Source organism: Leptonotus elevatus, chromosome 19 (genome assembly GCF_054856555.1).
Source record: "Leptonotus elevatus isolate MCC_2025b chromosome 19, RoL_Lele_1.0, whole genome shotgun sequence".
NCBI classification, from domain to species: Eukaryota; Metazoa; Chordata; class Actinopteri; order Syngnathiformes; family Syngnathidae; genus Leptonotus; species Leptonotus elevatus.
The window spans coordinates 4,592,112-4,608,659 of NC_141257.1; the positions used below are offsets into that span (position 1 = coordinate 4,592,112).

Sequence of the window (16,548 nt, forward strand, 5' to 3'; positions counted from 1 at the left end):
TAAACAAAAGAGAAAGCAGCAGTCAACTTATGTGAACTAGGCTTACATTTTCATCTTGGAGTAAATAAAGCATTGAACTCATTTGACAAAAGGTTGCCGTTACCTTGTTGCTGAGATTTCCAGGCAGAGCCATCAATTAACTGTACGTCCAATACAAGTTGTTCCCAAAATGTTTCGGGATGTGTGTGTGCCAGGATCTGCCTTTGAATTGATGTTTGAATACATAAAGTGGGCAGTGGCGAAATGGATATGTGACTACGCCCCACATTGAGAAAGGGCAAAAGGATGCGTGTGAAATTCTAGAGATGTCCATCGTCCTTTACATCCTGCGGAACAGCCAGTGCGGCCATGTTGGTGGTCACGCTGTTAGTGAGTCGGACGTGTCAGGAAAAATCAAAGGCCCGCACACTCTTCAATGGTGCCTTGTGGGGGCCTCCAAGAGGTCAAGTGGGCATTAGTTGGGCTTGATACAACAAAGCAGATTAGTCAACACCACCACAGGACGACTGTGTGACAAATACCTCCTGAGTGTTTCGCTTGGGGGAGAAAGACAGAAGGCGACGGCTGCCCAGACCAGGACAGATGGGGACGGGTCAAGGGAGGGAGGGGTTATAGTTCCCATCATACCACAAAATGAGCTCGGCTGTCTGGGTTGAAGAGTGATCACAAACGGTGTTTTCGCGTAATAGCTCGCTGGCAGCTGATTGGGATGCGCGGCCTCCGGCCCAGCTGTTGCGGGGCAAGAGAAACCAGAACGGTTGCACATGTGCGTCCCCCCACATGGCGGCCAAGTTCACGCGTTGACTGCGTGCCAAAAATTCCTGTCGGGGTGATGTGTGGGAATAGCAGGAATTCTCTGAGGTGGGGTGGAGGAGACAGGAATAGGGCATCCGTGACCTGGAATCCTAACCTACATCCTCATTGGGAAACACATGAACCAGTGTTGATTGTGATCTACTCTTATTGTACACGCGGCAACGTGGAAATGGCAGCGTTTTGGAATTAGCTAAGATCATGCTGTAACAATGTATGTAGTGTGATTATATTCCCAATCATTGGCAGCTCCCGTTCTTCTTACAGTATAGTATACAATACCAAGAGCTCTCCACATCTTTTCCAGATTCTCCATTTTAAATTATGGAAATATGGTTTGGATTAGCATGCTAGGAGGACTCCAGATTCCAATGACTGCATGTCCTTCATCATCCGTCGGGATTGTTCCAGTTTACAAGGAGAAGTTGCCCATCAGGAAACCAAAAGGGCTGCTCCGATAGGTTGTTGTGATCAGAAACAGCTGTAGTACTACTTACTACTAACAATGAACTTAAAAGACCTTCCAAAAGAATCTTCTGCTATTCTGGGAAGACTTTTTACTCGATTTTGGAGTGTGTCTTTGGGAGTCTCTACAAATCCATTTATCCAAAAGTGTGATGAGGTGAGGTCTAACGCCACTGATGTTGGACTGTGAGAGGACCAGGCTCCACTCCAATTTGTTCTAGATCATCCTGAAGTTGTTTAATGTGGTTGCAAAAGGGCCTTGGGGTTACCCAGTCAGCTAAAGAGGAAGTCAACCCCCCAAAAAAAATTCTTGACAATAATATATTCAACGCAGCACCACTAGTCTAAATAAGGTATTCTGCTAGTGGAATATGAGTCAAGCAGCAAAATCCCAAAGTTTTTATTAGTATCAGAAGGCGCCCATTTTGCCACTTTCTGTCAAGTTTAAATGACGACACAGGTCCCAGGTAACAACCAATCACAGCTCGGCTTCAGAAAACAGGTGAGCAACTGTGATGTCATCTTCAGTCGACAGCAAGGGGCTAAATGGCCGCCCCTTGAGATGGATTTTCCTTCATAGCTCATAATCCACTAATGTAATATTAATCAGAATGTCATATTTAGAGTAGCGAGGTCACATATAACATATTATTGTCAAGAAATGTTTAAGGTTGACTTTCCCCTGTCTCACTTATTCGTACCACTACACTAGCTCTTAAAATTCACATCACTATTAAAATTAATTCCCTCTTCAACAGCTCTGAGGAAGGGAATGTGGACTAAATAACATTATGCATTTATTGTAGCAAATAAAAAAATTGCTGCATAAATGCATCTGTTTCACGCCAAGCACTAAGCCTGAGCAATTTGCCCCATTTTCAGTCTCCTCTTTGGCTTCAAATATATGAATGCTGGCCTTTGAGGTACAGGACAAGAAGTCCCTCCTTCACCACCGCCTTGTTCGGTTCTCTCCATCCGTCCAGACCTCTAATAGCAGTGTAGGCTTACCGAGTGAGAAGCAGGCCAAGGTTGCCCCAGTGACCATAAGACGGCGAAAAAAAGAAGAAGAAAAGGACAGAGAAAAAAGGAGGAAGACAGCTCATCTGTGCCGAACGTTCATGTCTCAGGATCTCTTTGTGACAACCCAGGAAGAAACCACAATAAAGAATATTTTTAACAATATAATTTAAATATGAACACAGTCTGACTGCATGGTTAAGCGACTAATGGAGATTCAATGCAGTACTTGTATCTTGGCCCCTTGCGCTTGATATTGTCCTCTACACAAATACGCCCTCTGGAGGTGAAACTGGCATTACATTAAAAGAAAAACGGACTCATCAATGGGACATTTCACTATTTGCAGTGTGTTTTGGAGCCTTTCAACATTTACACTCAAAGTAAATAAAAAATCACGAGCAATGACACTTTTCAGCCCATCTGCCTGGATTTGAAGGTAGAACATTTATTACATAACTGTCCTGTTCTCATGCCTCACCCAGTTGGACCAGTAGTATTGCCGGGCCAACAGATGGGGAGAGTTAATCCCTGACAAATCTCTAGTAATGGCTGGAAAGCATGTGAATCTTAAGAAAAAATAGTGTGCCAAGAGAAGTGAGAAGGCACAGCAGCAGTGCTGCCACGTATCAATCGAATTCATGTTTTCATCATATTTGTCAATGGGAGTCGTTCCCACCATTGCCCCCCCCAGGCCCCGGTGCAACCTGCCAATTTGCTGGCCTCCTTTATATGTAGGTTTGGTCCTTTGGGGGTTGCTATTTATTTATATATTTATTTTTACAACCAATACTTGGAGTAAAACCATTGCAGAGTGTTAATCCTTTAGGGACTAAGATACACAAATTGAAAATTGATCAAGAAGTATATTATTAACCCATACAGTAGAAAATCAAATCCCCAACACAAAAAGGACAGCAGAGTGCTGAAAAAGGGGGTGCGAAGGCCATGCTGATGCACATCCGTCTCTAATCAAGAGTGTGAGAGGCTGCTGTCGCTAAGGCGACGAGCACCCAATCAGAACGAGGGAGGCGACAATGAGGGTTAGGGAGTCAAGGTGAGTGTGGTGGTGGGAAATTACTGTGACAGCGGCCTAACCCCATCCGGTAAACTAATAAAATAGACACTCTTACTGCATGCGCATACACATTTGCGGGGGGGCTAACAAATGTACCTGCAATCTGACTGGACACATCTCCTTTTGGCTCTTTAGGGAGGGATCCATCTGTAGGAAACAGAAGAAAGAGGAAGATGAGCATGAAACAAACCCTGTAGTCATACTGACCAGTTGATTAAACTGTCTTAAGGATTATCTATCTTGTCATCTATCCATCAACCTCTGTACAAAAAGAGTTCTATTACTTCCGCAATGGAGTGACTCAAAATTTGCACTCAAGTCAGAACCAACGGTAGTCTGTCTCGAACCAATGCTAACATTAAAGAAATGCTCACACATTATAAATCCACAAGGGTTCTGTGATCAGGTGACTCGGGTCAATTAGTGGAGTCCAAAGGTCATAGCAAACATGGTGCATCAGCATTTTGCTGTCATGCTGCAGCGAATGGAATAAGATGCCAACAGAGGTAGCCCCAAGTGTAAATGCTTTTAAATCTAACATTGACCCCTAAAAACTATGCTGTTTTCCCCCTCATAGCTAAGGTCTTTTAGAATTTTTTTTCCAAAATCATGTTCTTGAAGTAATTTTAGAAAACTGCTTCTTTTTTTTTTTTAACATCTTAAATGATGTTGCCTTTAAATGCCTTGCATTGACTAACGCAGTAATAAAGTCCTAACGATAAATATTTGAAGAGAAAACACGTTGAGACCTTGAATACATAACAATCCAAGGAAAAACCATAAAATATGGCGTAACTAAGTTTGCCTTCTGGTGCTGCATGACGATATATTTTCACGACACACATCGCAAGTATCCCCAATTTGTCAATATACCAGAACTGTAATTCACAAATTATTTGTTGTTCTAAAAGGTCCAGCATTAAGCATTATTTTTTTCCCGTTATTTAGCATTTAGCTTTACATGTGGCTGGAACTGCTATTGATCATGCACTTCTATGTTTCGGTGTGAGACTCCTAAACGCAGCAATCCGCTTGGATATGAATATCTGGTTGCTTCCAAATCCTTTAGGTCTCCATTGATTCAACCAACTTAAACAAACTGATATTAAACAAGAGATACATCAATCCAGCCAACTTTATAGCGCTTCTCCTCATTAGGATTGCGGGTTAACAACCAATCCCAGGGCAGGGATTCATCAAATAAGGGGGAAAAAAATAAAAAAAATCCCAAATGTTATTATGTCCTTCCCTCCGCCATAAAATAGACAAACTCACGCAACCATGAATATGTATTTTTTTCAACACAACTCATGACAACAGTGCTAATCGACTCTGTGCCTAACAACAATCCTCCCATTGATGCAGTCTATATATAGATGAGCAAGACACTCTGCCACTGCTGCTGTGACCGAAGCGAAACTGTGCTCAGTCTCAGTGTCACACGGCGTCTAAATGTAAACATGGTGACTGGTCAAGCGGGTCAACTGGTTGATTCAGTGGGGCACACGCTCTGGCCGAAGTGACTCAGCTTCGGCCTGCTTCCTGTCCAATCCGGTTTCTAATCGCCGTCAACATCAGGTAAACATGAGACCGTTTGTCCGATAATAACCTGTTCAGTCCGCAGTTTTTACTTTTTTTAAAGAAAGATTCTCCCAATTATTTATTTATTATTTATTTTAGCAATTATTTAGCTTAAATGTGTAGCTAAATAGCCAATAATAATATGTTATCATAATGCTGACATTTTAAATAAGTAACTCCATTGGCCGACAATACTGCCCTTCAAAACACGATGTGCTTCCCCTTCGAACCAAACCTCTTCCATTTGCTTTGTTTTGTAGTTGAGCAAAGGCTTGTCAACATTGTGGCAATCGGCGTTACCTTACTGCAGAAAGCCAAGGGCCGACAAGCTTGGAAAATGACCGTAATAAGATGTTTGATTTACAAAGGAGTTACGCTTTTACAGCAGAGATGTTTGCAGTTCGTGACTGCTTCATCATGACAACACAGCTGTTCACAATGCACTTAGCATCCGACATTTCCTGACACAAAAAAAAAAGAAAAAAAAAAAGAAAAAGAACATCCCCATGCTGGAGCAACTCAACTGATCTGGCTTTGTGAATTTTTTTCCACTTTTCCAAGATCAAGGCAGACTTTAAGGGGGACCGCTTTGAAGATGTAGACGACATCAAGAAGTCCGTGACAATGGTCCGCAGCAACGACATGAAGCCTTGAACGAGAATGCTGGGAAAGTGGCTGGAGGAAGATTATACTTGGAGGAAAAGAAAAGTAATTTTGTGACACCGGGTCTGGAACTCTTGTTTACACACCTCGTCCATGGTCGTCATCAAACAAAGACCACATTGCTTGTGTTGAGGGGTTTGTCTCAGATTTGTTGGAAAATCTCAAGCTCCAGAAGCATCTGCCATGCTGAGGTGTAATACACCGACTCAGTGTACTACACCTCGGCAAGGCAGTTATCAGTATTACTGAGTTCCTTTTAGCTTCTTATGCAATCATGTTACATTTCCTCCGACCCATGCTGCAAGCTAGTGGCAAGTATAGCCTTACCACATTAAAACACCCAGCTGTTTGCGCCTACAAACACTTTCATCTACATTTTCCACTTACCGATTAAGTCATTCACAATAAAAAAAAATATTTGTCTAATCTCATGATTCTGTTGATACACTCACCACAACATAATGGATCTCCAACATGCTTAACTGTAGGTAAGGTGTAGGCTTCATTTCATTGCTAGCTATCAACAAATCACTGGTGCGCACTGCCAAAAAATCAATATTTTGGTTTCGTCTGTCCACAGAATATGTTCCCAGACGTATTACAGCTTGTACAAGGATTTATTTAATTTTTTTTTGCCAAAGATCAAGAGTGCAAATAACGGTAAACACAACTGTACAAATTGCAACCATACAGCTCGTGGCATAGTTCACCTTAAAGCTGCATAGCACAAGCTTCACGTATTAGCTTTGCACGCAACCGCTGTATGGGTAGAGTGTGGTCATTAGTCAAGCAGTTTAAAAGGTTCTCAGCGAAGACGGCGATAAGTTGCGAATCAATGGGATGGCACGCAGGAGAACACACAAAAAGACTAAACATACTTCACATATTTGCAATGCCCAAGGCGTCCGCCAAAGACGCCGACTTAAACCACAGCGCGCAACAACACAATGATGGACCACATGCACGGGTGCCCACATTTTATCTTTATATAAACAAAAAAAAAAACATAGATAAAACACATGAGCATAGATATGGAGTTCACACAATCAAGTGGGGAAGCTTTTCCAGAGCGCTTCTGCAGTTAGCGCGCTTGAATGCAAACCACACACACGCACGCGCACGCGCACACACACACACACACACACACACACCCCCACACACACACACACACACACACGCAAACACACTTTACATGCATTAACACTGCGCCAAACTGCTTGGAAAAAAATTAACAGATCACACACACATACTTCTACAACAACCGCTGAGGAAATGACAAAGCAGAAATAAAAATCCAAAAGGCTTGATCTCATACAACACCGGACGTCTCGTGTCTAAGAAATGTGCTGTTAAGATACAGTGAACTCACATAGACCTCAGTAGTGTAGCCTTAAAGTGAGCACGCTCCGCACAAACAGCTCCCTCTTGTCCCCCAACGCTCGCTCGTTTCTGTTTCACGGCCCACATGAACACAAGACCACCCTTGCTATGGGGCCCCTGCCTTCCCCTTCCCCTTCTTCTCGGCAGACACACTCATCGCTTGACTCACGGGCAGGCAAGAACGACCCCCCCCACCCCCCCTTTCATTTAAGAATACCTATTGTCTTGGTCACACTTGATTAAAATGAGACATCAGGCAGATAAGCTATTCATGGCCTACTACTATTGAAGTGGTCTTGCAGGGGTAGATGCAAAATGAATGCGCAAATAATGTCATCTAAAAATCAAAGAACAAGACGTATAATTGGGATGCAGGGAGGTGAGAGAAACCTGCAAGCATTACCTAAAGCTGCCTGTGAAACTGTCAAAACCAAGCAGTTAATATTGAACCTGAAGTGATACTGAATGTTGCCCATTCCCAAGTGGTTACAGCATCATATGCTAACAAGAGATAAAGCCAGGTTAGCAAGTGCATTTTGCCTACTATTACAGGAATACGTTCCTACTTTTTAGAGCAATTTCCAGAGAAAAAATCCATAGCGTTACCAAAATCGAAGTTTTATTTTTGAAAATCACTTCTGAAAATACAACTTTGACTTTCCTCTCTTGGTTAAACTTATGGAGTGGCATGGTGGGGAGTCCTTGGGAAAAAATACCTCCCCTGTAATGGGTCTCTTGACCCAAAAGGTACGAGAACCCCAGCACTTAACCACCCAGACAACTATTACGTGAGTGTATCAGGAGTTTATAAGACACTTTTGTTGCTGTCACATAAACAGATGAATCATTCATCTACAAGCTAGCAAATGGCAAACATTAAAATACAACACAACACTGTGTGCCTACTCACAAGCAAAATAAACACACGGCTCGGTCTTGTCAAGTGCAGACAACTTTCATTTCATGCAACCATAACTTGATCCTCGCTTGATACTTGAGCAGAGGTATGGAGTACTTGGAGATGAGGACTAAAGCCAAATAAATAGTATCATTTTTGAAAGAACAAGAGTTTGCTGCTTTTCCATTGCGGCAGTTTGTTTTCCATTTGCTAAAAAACGGCCAAAGCCAAACTGTTTTGAATGGATTGGTCCTAACGAGATGCTAACAAACAAGAAATAGCTGTAATAACTGCAAATGGCCTAATTCTTGGCAAAAACGGGGTACGCAAACCCCCACGACAAATGAGCAAAGAAGAAGTGGTTTACGTCACAACCTGACATTCAATTGATCGCTGTTTCTTTCGACAATGAAAAAGCTTCAATCTAAGCATTAATCGAAAAGCCAGCAGACCTGTCAAGATTACAGTAGGCACTGTATAATGAAAAATGGTAAAGTGCATCCTTTGTACATCAATGCATCAATGCAGTTAATACCCCAAGTATTACAGTAAGGAGCTTTTACTTTGGTCAACGCCAGCACATGACCCTCATCGATATCCTTTTCCCTTCCAGTCCTTGGATTAAGAAAAGTCACAGGTACAAAGTAGTCAGTGGCAGAGACCAAAAAAAAGGAGCGCGAAAGAAAATGGCAACAGTGAGATAGCAGTTTTGAACACTCTAGAGACTAGAGCACAGGAAAAAGGAGTACAATGGTCTTTCAGGACCTGTCCTAGTTTGGTTAACTCCCTCACTGCCTTTTTTTCCAAGACCCTCCCAGTTAAATGTGTATCTCATTTGAGTAAAGTGTAAAGAAAAAAAAATCTACAACGACCTGCACTGAACAGGGGCGGTTGGCTCACACGGGCTTTTAGTTTACGCTGCTGCGACAAGAATGCGCTGAGAAATGATTATCTCCAGTCATGATGTCACGGCGTCTTGCAACCTGTGCACACCTACCTCCTAAGCTTTTCTCTATTTCTCTCTCCAGCCCCTCGACTCTCTCCTTCCAAATTCTTGCAACAGAGCGGCAGCTTTGGCAGGAAATGTACCCTGAACTTGCACCAATTAGCTATCATGCCGGAGAAATTAGCAAACGAGAGCGCGACAGATCCTTTTTTAATAAACCCACAGGCGGGGAGACAAGAGTTTTTTTTTGGTGCATGACTGTGTGCCGAGTGTACTGATGTTTAGTTGATTGTAAGAGAAAAGCCAAACAAGGCAAACACTTTTATTAACACATCTGCCAAACACTGCAACGTGCTACAGCTTCCTCAGTAAATAACAGACTCATTCTCGGCCAAAAGTCTTCCAACGTCCTTCTTCTTCTTCTTTACACCAAAGCTACCTTTTCAGAATATGTAGTTCATTATGATCACTGTGTTTATATACGACGAGAGAATGACACTGTTGCTCAAAACCCATATCAGTTGACCTTTGGTTTTATGTAGACGGCAACTTTGTGTGCAAGTTGTAAAGTCTAACAGGCCTTGACTGACATGGTTTTGTAAATATAATAGTAAAGACAAGTGGTTGGAAATTGATTGTTGTGTGATGATGAAACCAAGTTCCAGGTATGTTTAGATGAACGCGGACCTGGGCTTGAAGATTACATACAGGCTGCGGATCTTAAGTCTAAACCTTTGGATATCTAAAATGTCATGGGGAGGATTTGCTCCAAAATAAACATTATGAGTCTACTTGGAAACAAAAAACTGGTTGTTTCTTGATTTACTAATTAGCGTTTTCATCAGGAAATGACACACAAAATGCCAGGATCACAAGATATGACTGAACCACAAAAAGAAAAGTCAATGTTATCATTTTCTTATTTTAACTAGAACTCAAGATTTGGCTTCCATTCGCAGAACAAATGCAAAGATTTTGAGATTCGTGTCAGGGTCATATGAAGTCAAGCATTCCCCAAGTGGTAAAATTGAGTTCGCCACAGTTCAGTTGGAATAAATTTGGTCCACTCTCCTCATGTGTGTGTTTTCACTGCAAGGCAGTGTTGGTGGGATGGTGACAGCTATTTCAGCTACATAAAGTGTGGCATCATTCCATACCAACCACAGACAACCAACCACAGAAAACGGTTTATAATCGACTATAGATGCCACAAGATGGCGGTAAAGCACTACTTTACCTTTTATCAGTGCTATGGCCTGATTAAATGAAGCTCCTCCCCCTCACTTTAACATAGTGCCTTGTCACCAAGATGACACATACACCAGTTTTATTAGACAAGGTTCCAGCCTGAGCACAAAAACACAGAATATGGTTATTTTTCAGTGCTAGCAGATGATAGCATATTAAGAAATAATCCACAAATCGCAACTATATTGGGGAATACTGTACTGTTTTACAAAGTCTGACAACATTCATTTTAGCAATGTGTTTGAGAAGCGGTGACTCAATGGCTAGTTTTGTGTGCGTCATTCCCCCAACTTCCACAAAGCTAGCACCGTAGTTCCTAAAAGGCACACAAGAACACACACAACCACAGAACAAACCGTCTGAATTAAATTTCTGTATAATCCAATGAACTCTCCCCTCTAACAGGCCAGAGGCCGTCCGTGCTGGCCACACTGTACCGCCACTAAATTTATATTGCTACTCCACTGAAGTTAAAACAATGACAAGCTTACTAAATCAGTCACTCTAATTCATTGGTCTGCGTATATCAATACACGATCTTACACTGCCTGACACATAAGAGTTACGATGCCAGTCTTCAAATTGGGATGTAGAACACATCCGGCGAAGGCCAAATAGTTTACACTGATGTCTGTAATTTAATCTGCGGCGCTTTGTTCTAGTTTAGGCTTGCATTGTTGAGGTGCACCAAAAGGTGAACGCTGACGTCATACGTGCTTTGAGCTCCCAGCAACTGCAGCGCTGCCATTCACTTCGCTGTGTGGCTTCGCTCATCGTGTTCTCATTGAATAATTACAGTGTGCAGCGCAGCCAGGCATGTGGGACGAATTTTTCCTACTGTTTTTTTTTTTGGGGTGGGGGGGGGGGGGGGGGCAATGGAACCCAATCTGTGAGGTCACAACATTTTCCCCCTTTGCTCGTTTGTTACCATGACGGCGCCCCAAATCTTTTGCGTCAGCACTTGCATCTTTATGTGAATACGATGACAATGTCACCATTTACAGACCTGCATAATTCAGTAGCCATTGGTCAGTCAGTGCTTATCAGCCCTAATACAATTTCCTACCAGATTGGCTCCCACCACTAAAATCTTGAGTGTTTCACACAGGAAACTATTACTGGGCTGATGCATGTATTAGAAAAGTCTCTCTTGGTTTACCTTATGACATCCACTCTACGGATAGAAGCTTTTGGGAACCTGACGTTATTAGCTAGTTGGCAGTGTCAAGCTGGAACTGCTGGAACAAGAAAAGGGCCTTCCCCAAACTTTTCCGACAAAGTTGGAAGCGTAGAATTGTCCAAGAATGTCTTCGTAAGACCAAGAGCTAATATTGGTAGAGAACTAAGGGGTCCAACCAACCCCGTCATTAACATACTAGGCTAGGATGGCCAGATAAAGTGAGTTGAACATCAAACTCTCTCCCCCTTTAAGTCGAAAGCTGCGCAAACAACTGCAGACATTGAAATACGTCATTGCAAAGCCAAAGTAAACCTGACCCGGATGACCAGTCATTGTGTCATATCAACTTGTGATAAGAACTTGAGAGAAAATGTCTGCAGAACTATTTAAGCAAAATGTGCACTAGGAAGCTCAGCTCAGTGTGTAATTCCATTTTTTTTTCCCTCTGACGTTGCTTTGAGCCTGAAGGGAAACCTCAATCAGTCTCCATCTCCGAGATCAATATCCATTAGCGTTGGGAGTGTGGGCGTGCGTGAACGACTGTGTGTGCCAACCTCTTCCTGGGTGAATCGGCCTGAGTCATAAATGTAAGCTCCGGATCAAATTTCCATCCCTGTGCTGCCGGCTGGCTGAACACACAAACACACAGCGGCGCTCATTCAAGCATCCAGTACACGGCCATCTTGTGAACGGGCACCGTGGTGCCCCGAAATGTTCATTCATGAAGTCCGAATGATATGGATTTCATCTTCTGAAGCGACTGCACAATAAAACCCTGCATTACCGACATGTAATAAACGTTCTGAATCAATATTTAGGTCATTGGCACAAAGAGTGACTTTCGCGGCGTGGAACAAGTTGATGAGTGACAACATGTCACAACAAACCTCCCCGAGCAGCGAAGCCAACATATTAATTCCAGTCTGGAAGGAGGGAAGGGTTTTTTTTTTGTTTTTTTTTAACCTCTCTCTAATTGTCACTGTGCATCAGCGTGAACAGTCCTGACACGATACAACAAGAATTACAGAGGAAGGAAGCGCACAAAAACAGACAAGGTTGGATTGACAAACAGCGATGCCAAGGGAAAAGGATGACAAGGAGTTCGATGTGGATGTAGGGGCGCGTAGCCTGTGGCGAGACACACAAAACTGTGCAAGTCTGAACAAGATTCCCAGGATGGAGGAAGAAGCTGCGAGTGCAAAACGAGAGCTTGTATGTGACACGCTAGCCTTCCATTAACTGAGAACTAGGCGTACAAAGCTAAAAGGTACATCTACAGTCAAGTGGTTCCACTGCTAGCTTACCTAGCTAACTATTTTAGCTCCATCTGGGATTGCTCAAAACATGTTAAGACTTGGACTGTTTTTTTTACCCCACTTTTAATTAACCTTTATTTCAACCAACAAGTGTCAGCATCTGCCTGGCATATTTAGTACATGATTGTTCAATCATATTTAGAACAGCCCAAATGGATTAATCAGATAAAAGCTCACTTCGCTAATTACTAAACTATTCAACAACAAAACGTGCACACTAATATCTACGACTCTTGAGTTTGTACGGCTTTAAAACGTTGTGGCCTAGCCTGGTGAGTGACATGGGAGTCAGTGAACGAGAATGGTGACATCATAGACAGCGAATGAAAATGTGGCGTTTGCTGTTGTGAGCTCAGGCTAGCAAATGGCTAGTAACTGGCTAACCGTTAGCCAATTTGCATACTGTAGAGTGGCTGGGCGTAAGTTGTGGCCGTAGCAGCTCGTGTAATAGTGTGCTTAATGCTTATTGTGTGTTATTTTGTTACCGTTTGTTCAGTAAAGAACCAACCTTGGGGACGTGCATTACAATACATTCTAACTAGTGGTGAAAGGCCATTTTAAATGAGCTAACCTCAATACTTTGTGTTGACGTTAGGTCTGCTCTGCAGTTGACACATTGCCCAATTATCTTCTGTTTTTAAATGTGAAATGGTACTCGCTGTTTTTTTCTCTGCACACTCTTTCCTCCCAGCTTGCCGCCATGCTGTCTTAATTCTACACATGGTGGTTTGTGAGTCAGCAGTAACCTTATTCCGTGTGGAAAAATTATCACTGCAAAGTTTTGACTGTTTCTGCCCTAGACACGTGCTCAACTACTACTGTAATTGGTACAACTTTACTTGCAATTTATAAAGAAATGGCAGGATTCCAACAAATTACACAAAAAATGTAACCTGAAATTGTGCACAAGCGTGTGTGTTTTTAAATGGTACAATTTCAATAAAATACATAATTAAAAAGAAGAAAAAAATCAATTTTACATGCCTGACTTTGAATAAGACTGGAATCGCCTAAATGGAATGCTTAAGAGGTTGAAATGTTACTTAGAACATAGCCTGTAGTTGGTGTGACGCTGGTGACACGCGGGCTCCTTTGTAATTGGTGTTGGCTCTGCCGATAAATAATCATGTATCGTCTCTAACCTACAAATTAAAAATAGCGCCGGATCTATTTGTGGTAACCACAAAAGGAGCCACGTGTGACACGGTCTAATCGCAGCACAAATTAATCAAGGATCCATAGAACAGTGGCAGCTGTGCAGCAACACGACCAACCAAAATGTCTGACTTTCAGGGCACGACTAAGAGGAAGCCTTCGGGTAGTAAAGATGCACAACTTCCTTTGTGGCTTATAATCGCACTAGACATGAAACTGCAGGGGGCTGATTGTCAGCTTTGGTGTCCTGGTTTACACAACCGCAGTCATAACAAAAAGCCTGGATATCTTTGAAATCATTGCAGCACAATATTCACGCATGGATATCTGAACACCATTAAAAATATTATTATTATTTATTATTATAGCTTTGATTGATGTACTACCTTTGAAGGGACCCAAGGACGTGTAACAGTAACTCATGCTGGTAATTAAAATGTGCCCAACCAAAGATAAAGACTTCTTTGTGATATACCAGAACTGTAAGTAAACAATGAGTGAAATAAAATGATGACTAGGAAAGTAGGAGTTTTTCAGGGGAATGCAAGTTGAATTTGAAATGATATTTATTTAAGTATTTTGGGATCATATTTTTGGGTATCGCTTAACAATTAAAAGAGGCAATCTCATACTTGTTTTGGTTGGGGGTGATAATTGGCCAGTTTTTGCTGTTCTTGGTCTATAACACTAAAATGCATGGTTGTATGTATCACACCTACATCTCAGGTACGGCACAATGGTCACTCATGGATATATATGAGAATGCCATACAACTCATTTGCTGAGATACTTTGGCTACATAGGAATTGATTTGAAACGCATTCAAGCTGCAAAAGCTCAGGCATGATGACACAAGCAGACATGACATCAGGCGCTGGAAGCAGTTCAATGCCTGCAAAGAGTGAACTAAGCTGGGGGTGACTTGGCATGAACATACAAGTTTAGCCTAGCCCACAATCTTATCCAGATCCACCATATAATTCCATAATGTGTGAACACTTAAAATATACATTGAGCATAGGTAGGACAGTGGAGTAATCTAAGAAGCTACCAAAATAAACCACACATGCCTCTGCCGGCATTAAAAAAGTGTTGTAAAACCCTTTCTCGGACCCTACCCATGCACATTGAACCGCTTGAAATGTACAGTTTATGGCCCATTGTTGTTGTCTTTTCCATCACTGCAGGCCTGTCACTCTTACTGTTACAGTTGCAAAATGAGATGCTAGCATTGTGCACAACGCAAAGCAATCGTCCCAATAAATCAGCGCTCCAGATTTCCTGCGGTTGCCCCTCATAAGTGACAGAGCGTGATCGAGTTAACAAAAGCCTGTTTTTAGCCAGAATGTGCATTATGTGCCACACTTAGCTTAGCCTAACACACCCAGAATATGTTGGGATGTGCCACGCCGTGTATTGTTTACATAGCTCGCACTGTCGTGTAATTTTGACAACACAAAAAGCAAAACATGATCTACTTAGGCGAATGTTGAATTCAAACTACAGCATTCACATCGCATCTATGTTTTTTTTCTTCACAAGGAAGAAGTCGAGCAAAGGACACGCCGGCTTTGTCAACTCACTGGCGAGCTAGCGATGCTAAATTAGCATTTGGTAGCCAGACAGGCTTTTTAGGAGGCTAACTCCAAGCTAAATAGCTCAACAGACAGCGCTTTCCCTCGCCTCTACGCTGCTTTTCGGCTTGGGGTTCATAGGGTTTAAGCACAAACCAAAGTGTCAAGAGCACACAGGCTAAACGGGCGACTTATATATTAATGGCAGATGCTCGTTTTCCTCCCCAATTGTGGCGTTGGAAGGTGCAATGCACGCGGTTGTGTACGCCTTCCAACTTTATTTTGGTCAATTACATTACTCACAATTTATTTTACATGTGTAATTGTTTTAAGTGTGGCTACGGTAAAGCCAAAAAGGTCGGATAGTGTCTCCTTTTAGTAGCTGGTCGATGAACGGTGCCACATCTTGGAAAAAGATGGGGCTTGAAACGTTAGCACTCAAGCTAATGGATAGCTACATAGTCTGGCATACATATATTTTTTTAAAAACGGTTAAATACACTAACATTTATATGTGTAAAACAATGGCAGTGAATGTTTGTGCCCATTTATGACAGTAGTGCTATTTACAGTCGGGTCAAGCGTCGTCGTCCCCCACCCCTCCCCTCGACCCCAGTCGTTCACTGTCTGGCACCCCCAAAACAGTCATCACGTTTGGGGATAAATGTCCATCATTATCATCCCCGGTGGAGCTCATCATTATTTGTCTTACCTGTCCTGAACCCTATGTCCCCGGCGTCCTTCGTCGTCTCCTCCGCTCCTTCCCCGGAGCTCATGGCTGCCACAACCGCGACACCCGGAGCTCAGTATGTCCCGATCAGATCCCCCCAAAATGGGTAAAATGATGTGAGAAAATCCCCTCTGTTGCCAACCAAGGCGTCATTAAAGACACGCGGGTGGTATGGTTGTTTTCTCAGCGCTAATCTTGCCATCTGCGAGCCTCCATCTTGGTGGTAGTTGTAAAAAAGAAAAAAGAGAAAGAAAAGAAAGAAACGATGGACCGGGTGCACCGGGTTCCTCCTCAGGAGTGAAGCCGAAGGGAGAGTCACTTACGCGGAGGAAAGGGGGCGGGAGGGGCCGCTGACTGTTGGCTCGTCCGCGAAACACTGCGGGACGGCGTGTCAAAGCTACAGTGAGGAGTACATTAAATTAGAAAAAATAAACAGTTAAAAAATATAGTCGATATACATAGGACACTTTGAAACGGTATTCAGGGGGAAACTACGATGAAAGG

General features: G+C 42.6%; 1 protein-coding gene across 4 annotated transcripts in view; it reads right to left on the reverse strand.

Annotated features, from left to right (window-relative positions):
* Window positions 1-16,548, reverse strand: part of LOC147157604 (triple functional domain protein) — a 54,272-nt gene extending 37,724 nt beyond the window's left edge. For all 4 annotated transcript variants that reach the window (XM_086062036.1, XM_086062034.1, XM_086062033.1 and 1 more), the window contains exons 1-2: window positions 16,027-16,548; window positions 3,470-3,520 (exon numbers count right to left, since the gene is read on the reverse strand). In XM_086062036.1, coding sequence (XP_085918162.1) covers window positions 3,470-3,520; window positions 16,027-16,090 — 115 coding nt within the window. In that variant the 5' untranslated portion in view covers window positions 16,091-16,548. The remainder of the gene's footprint in view (window positions 1-3,469; window positions 3,521-16,026) is intronic.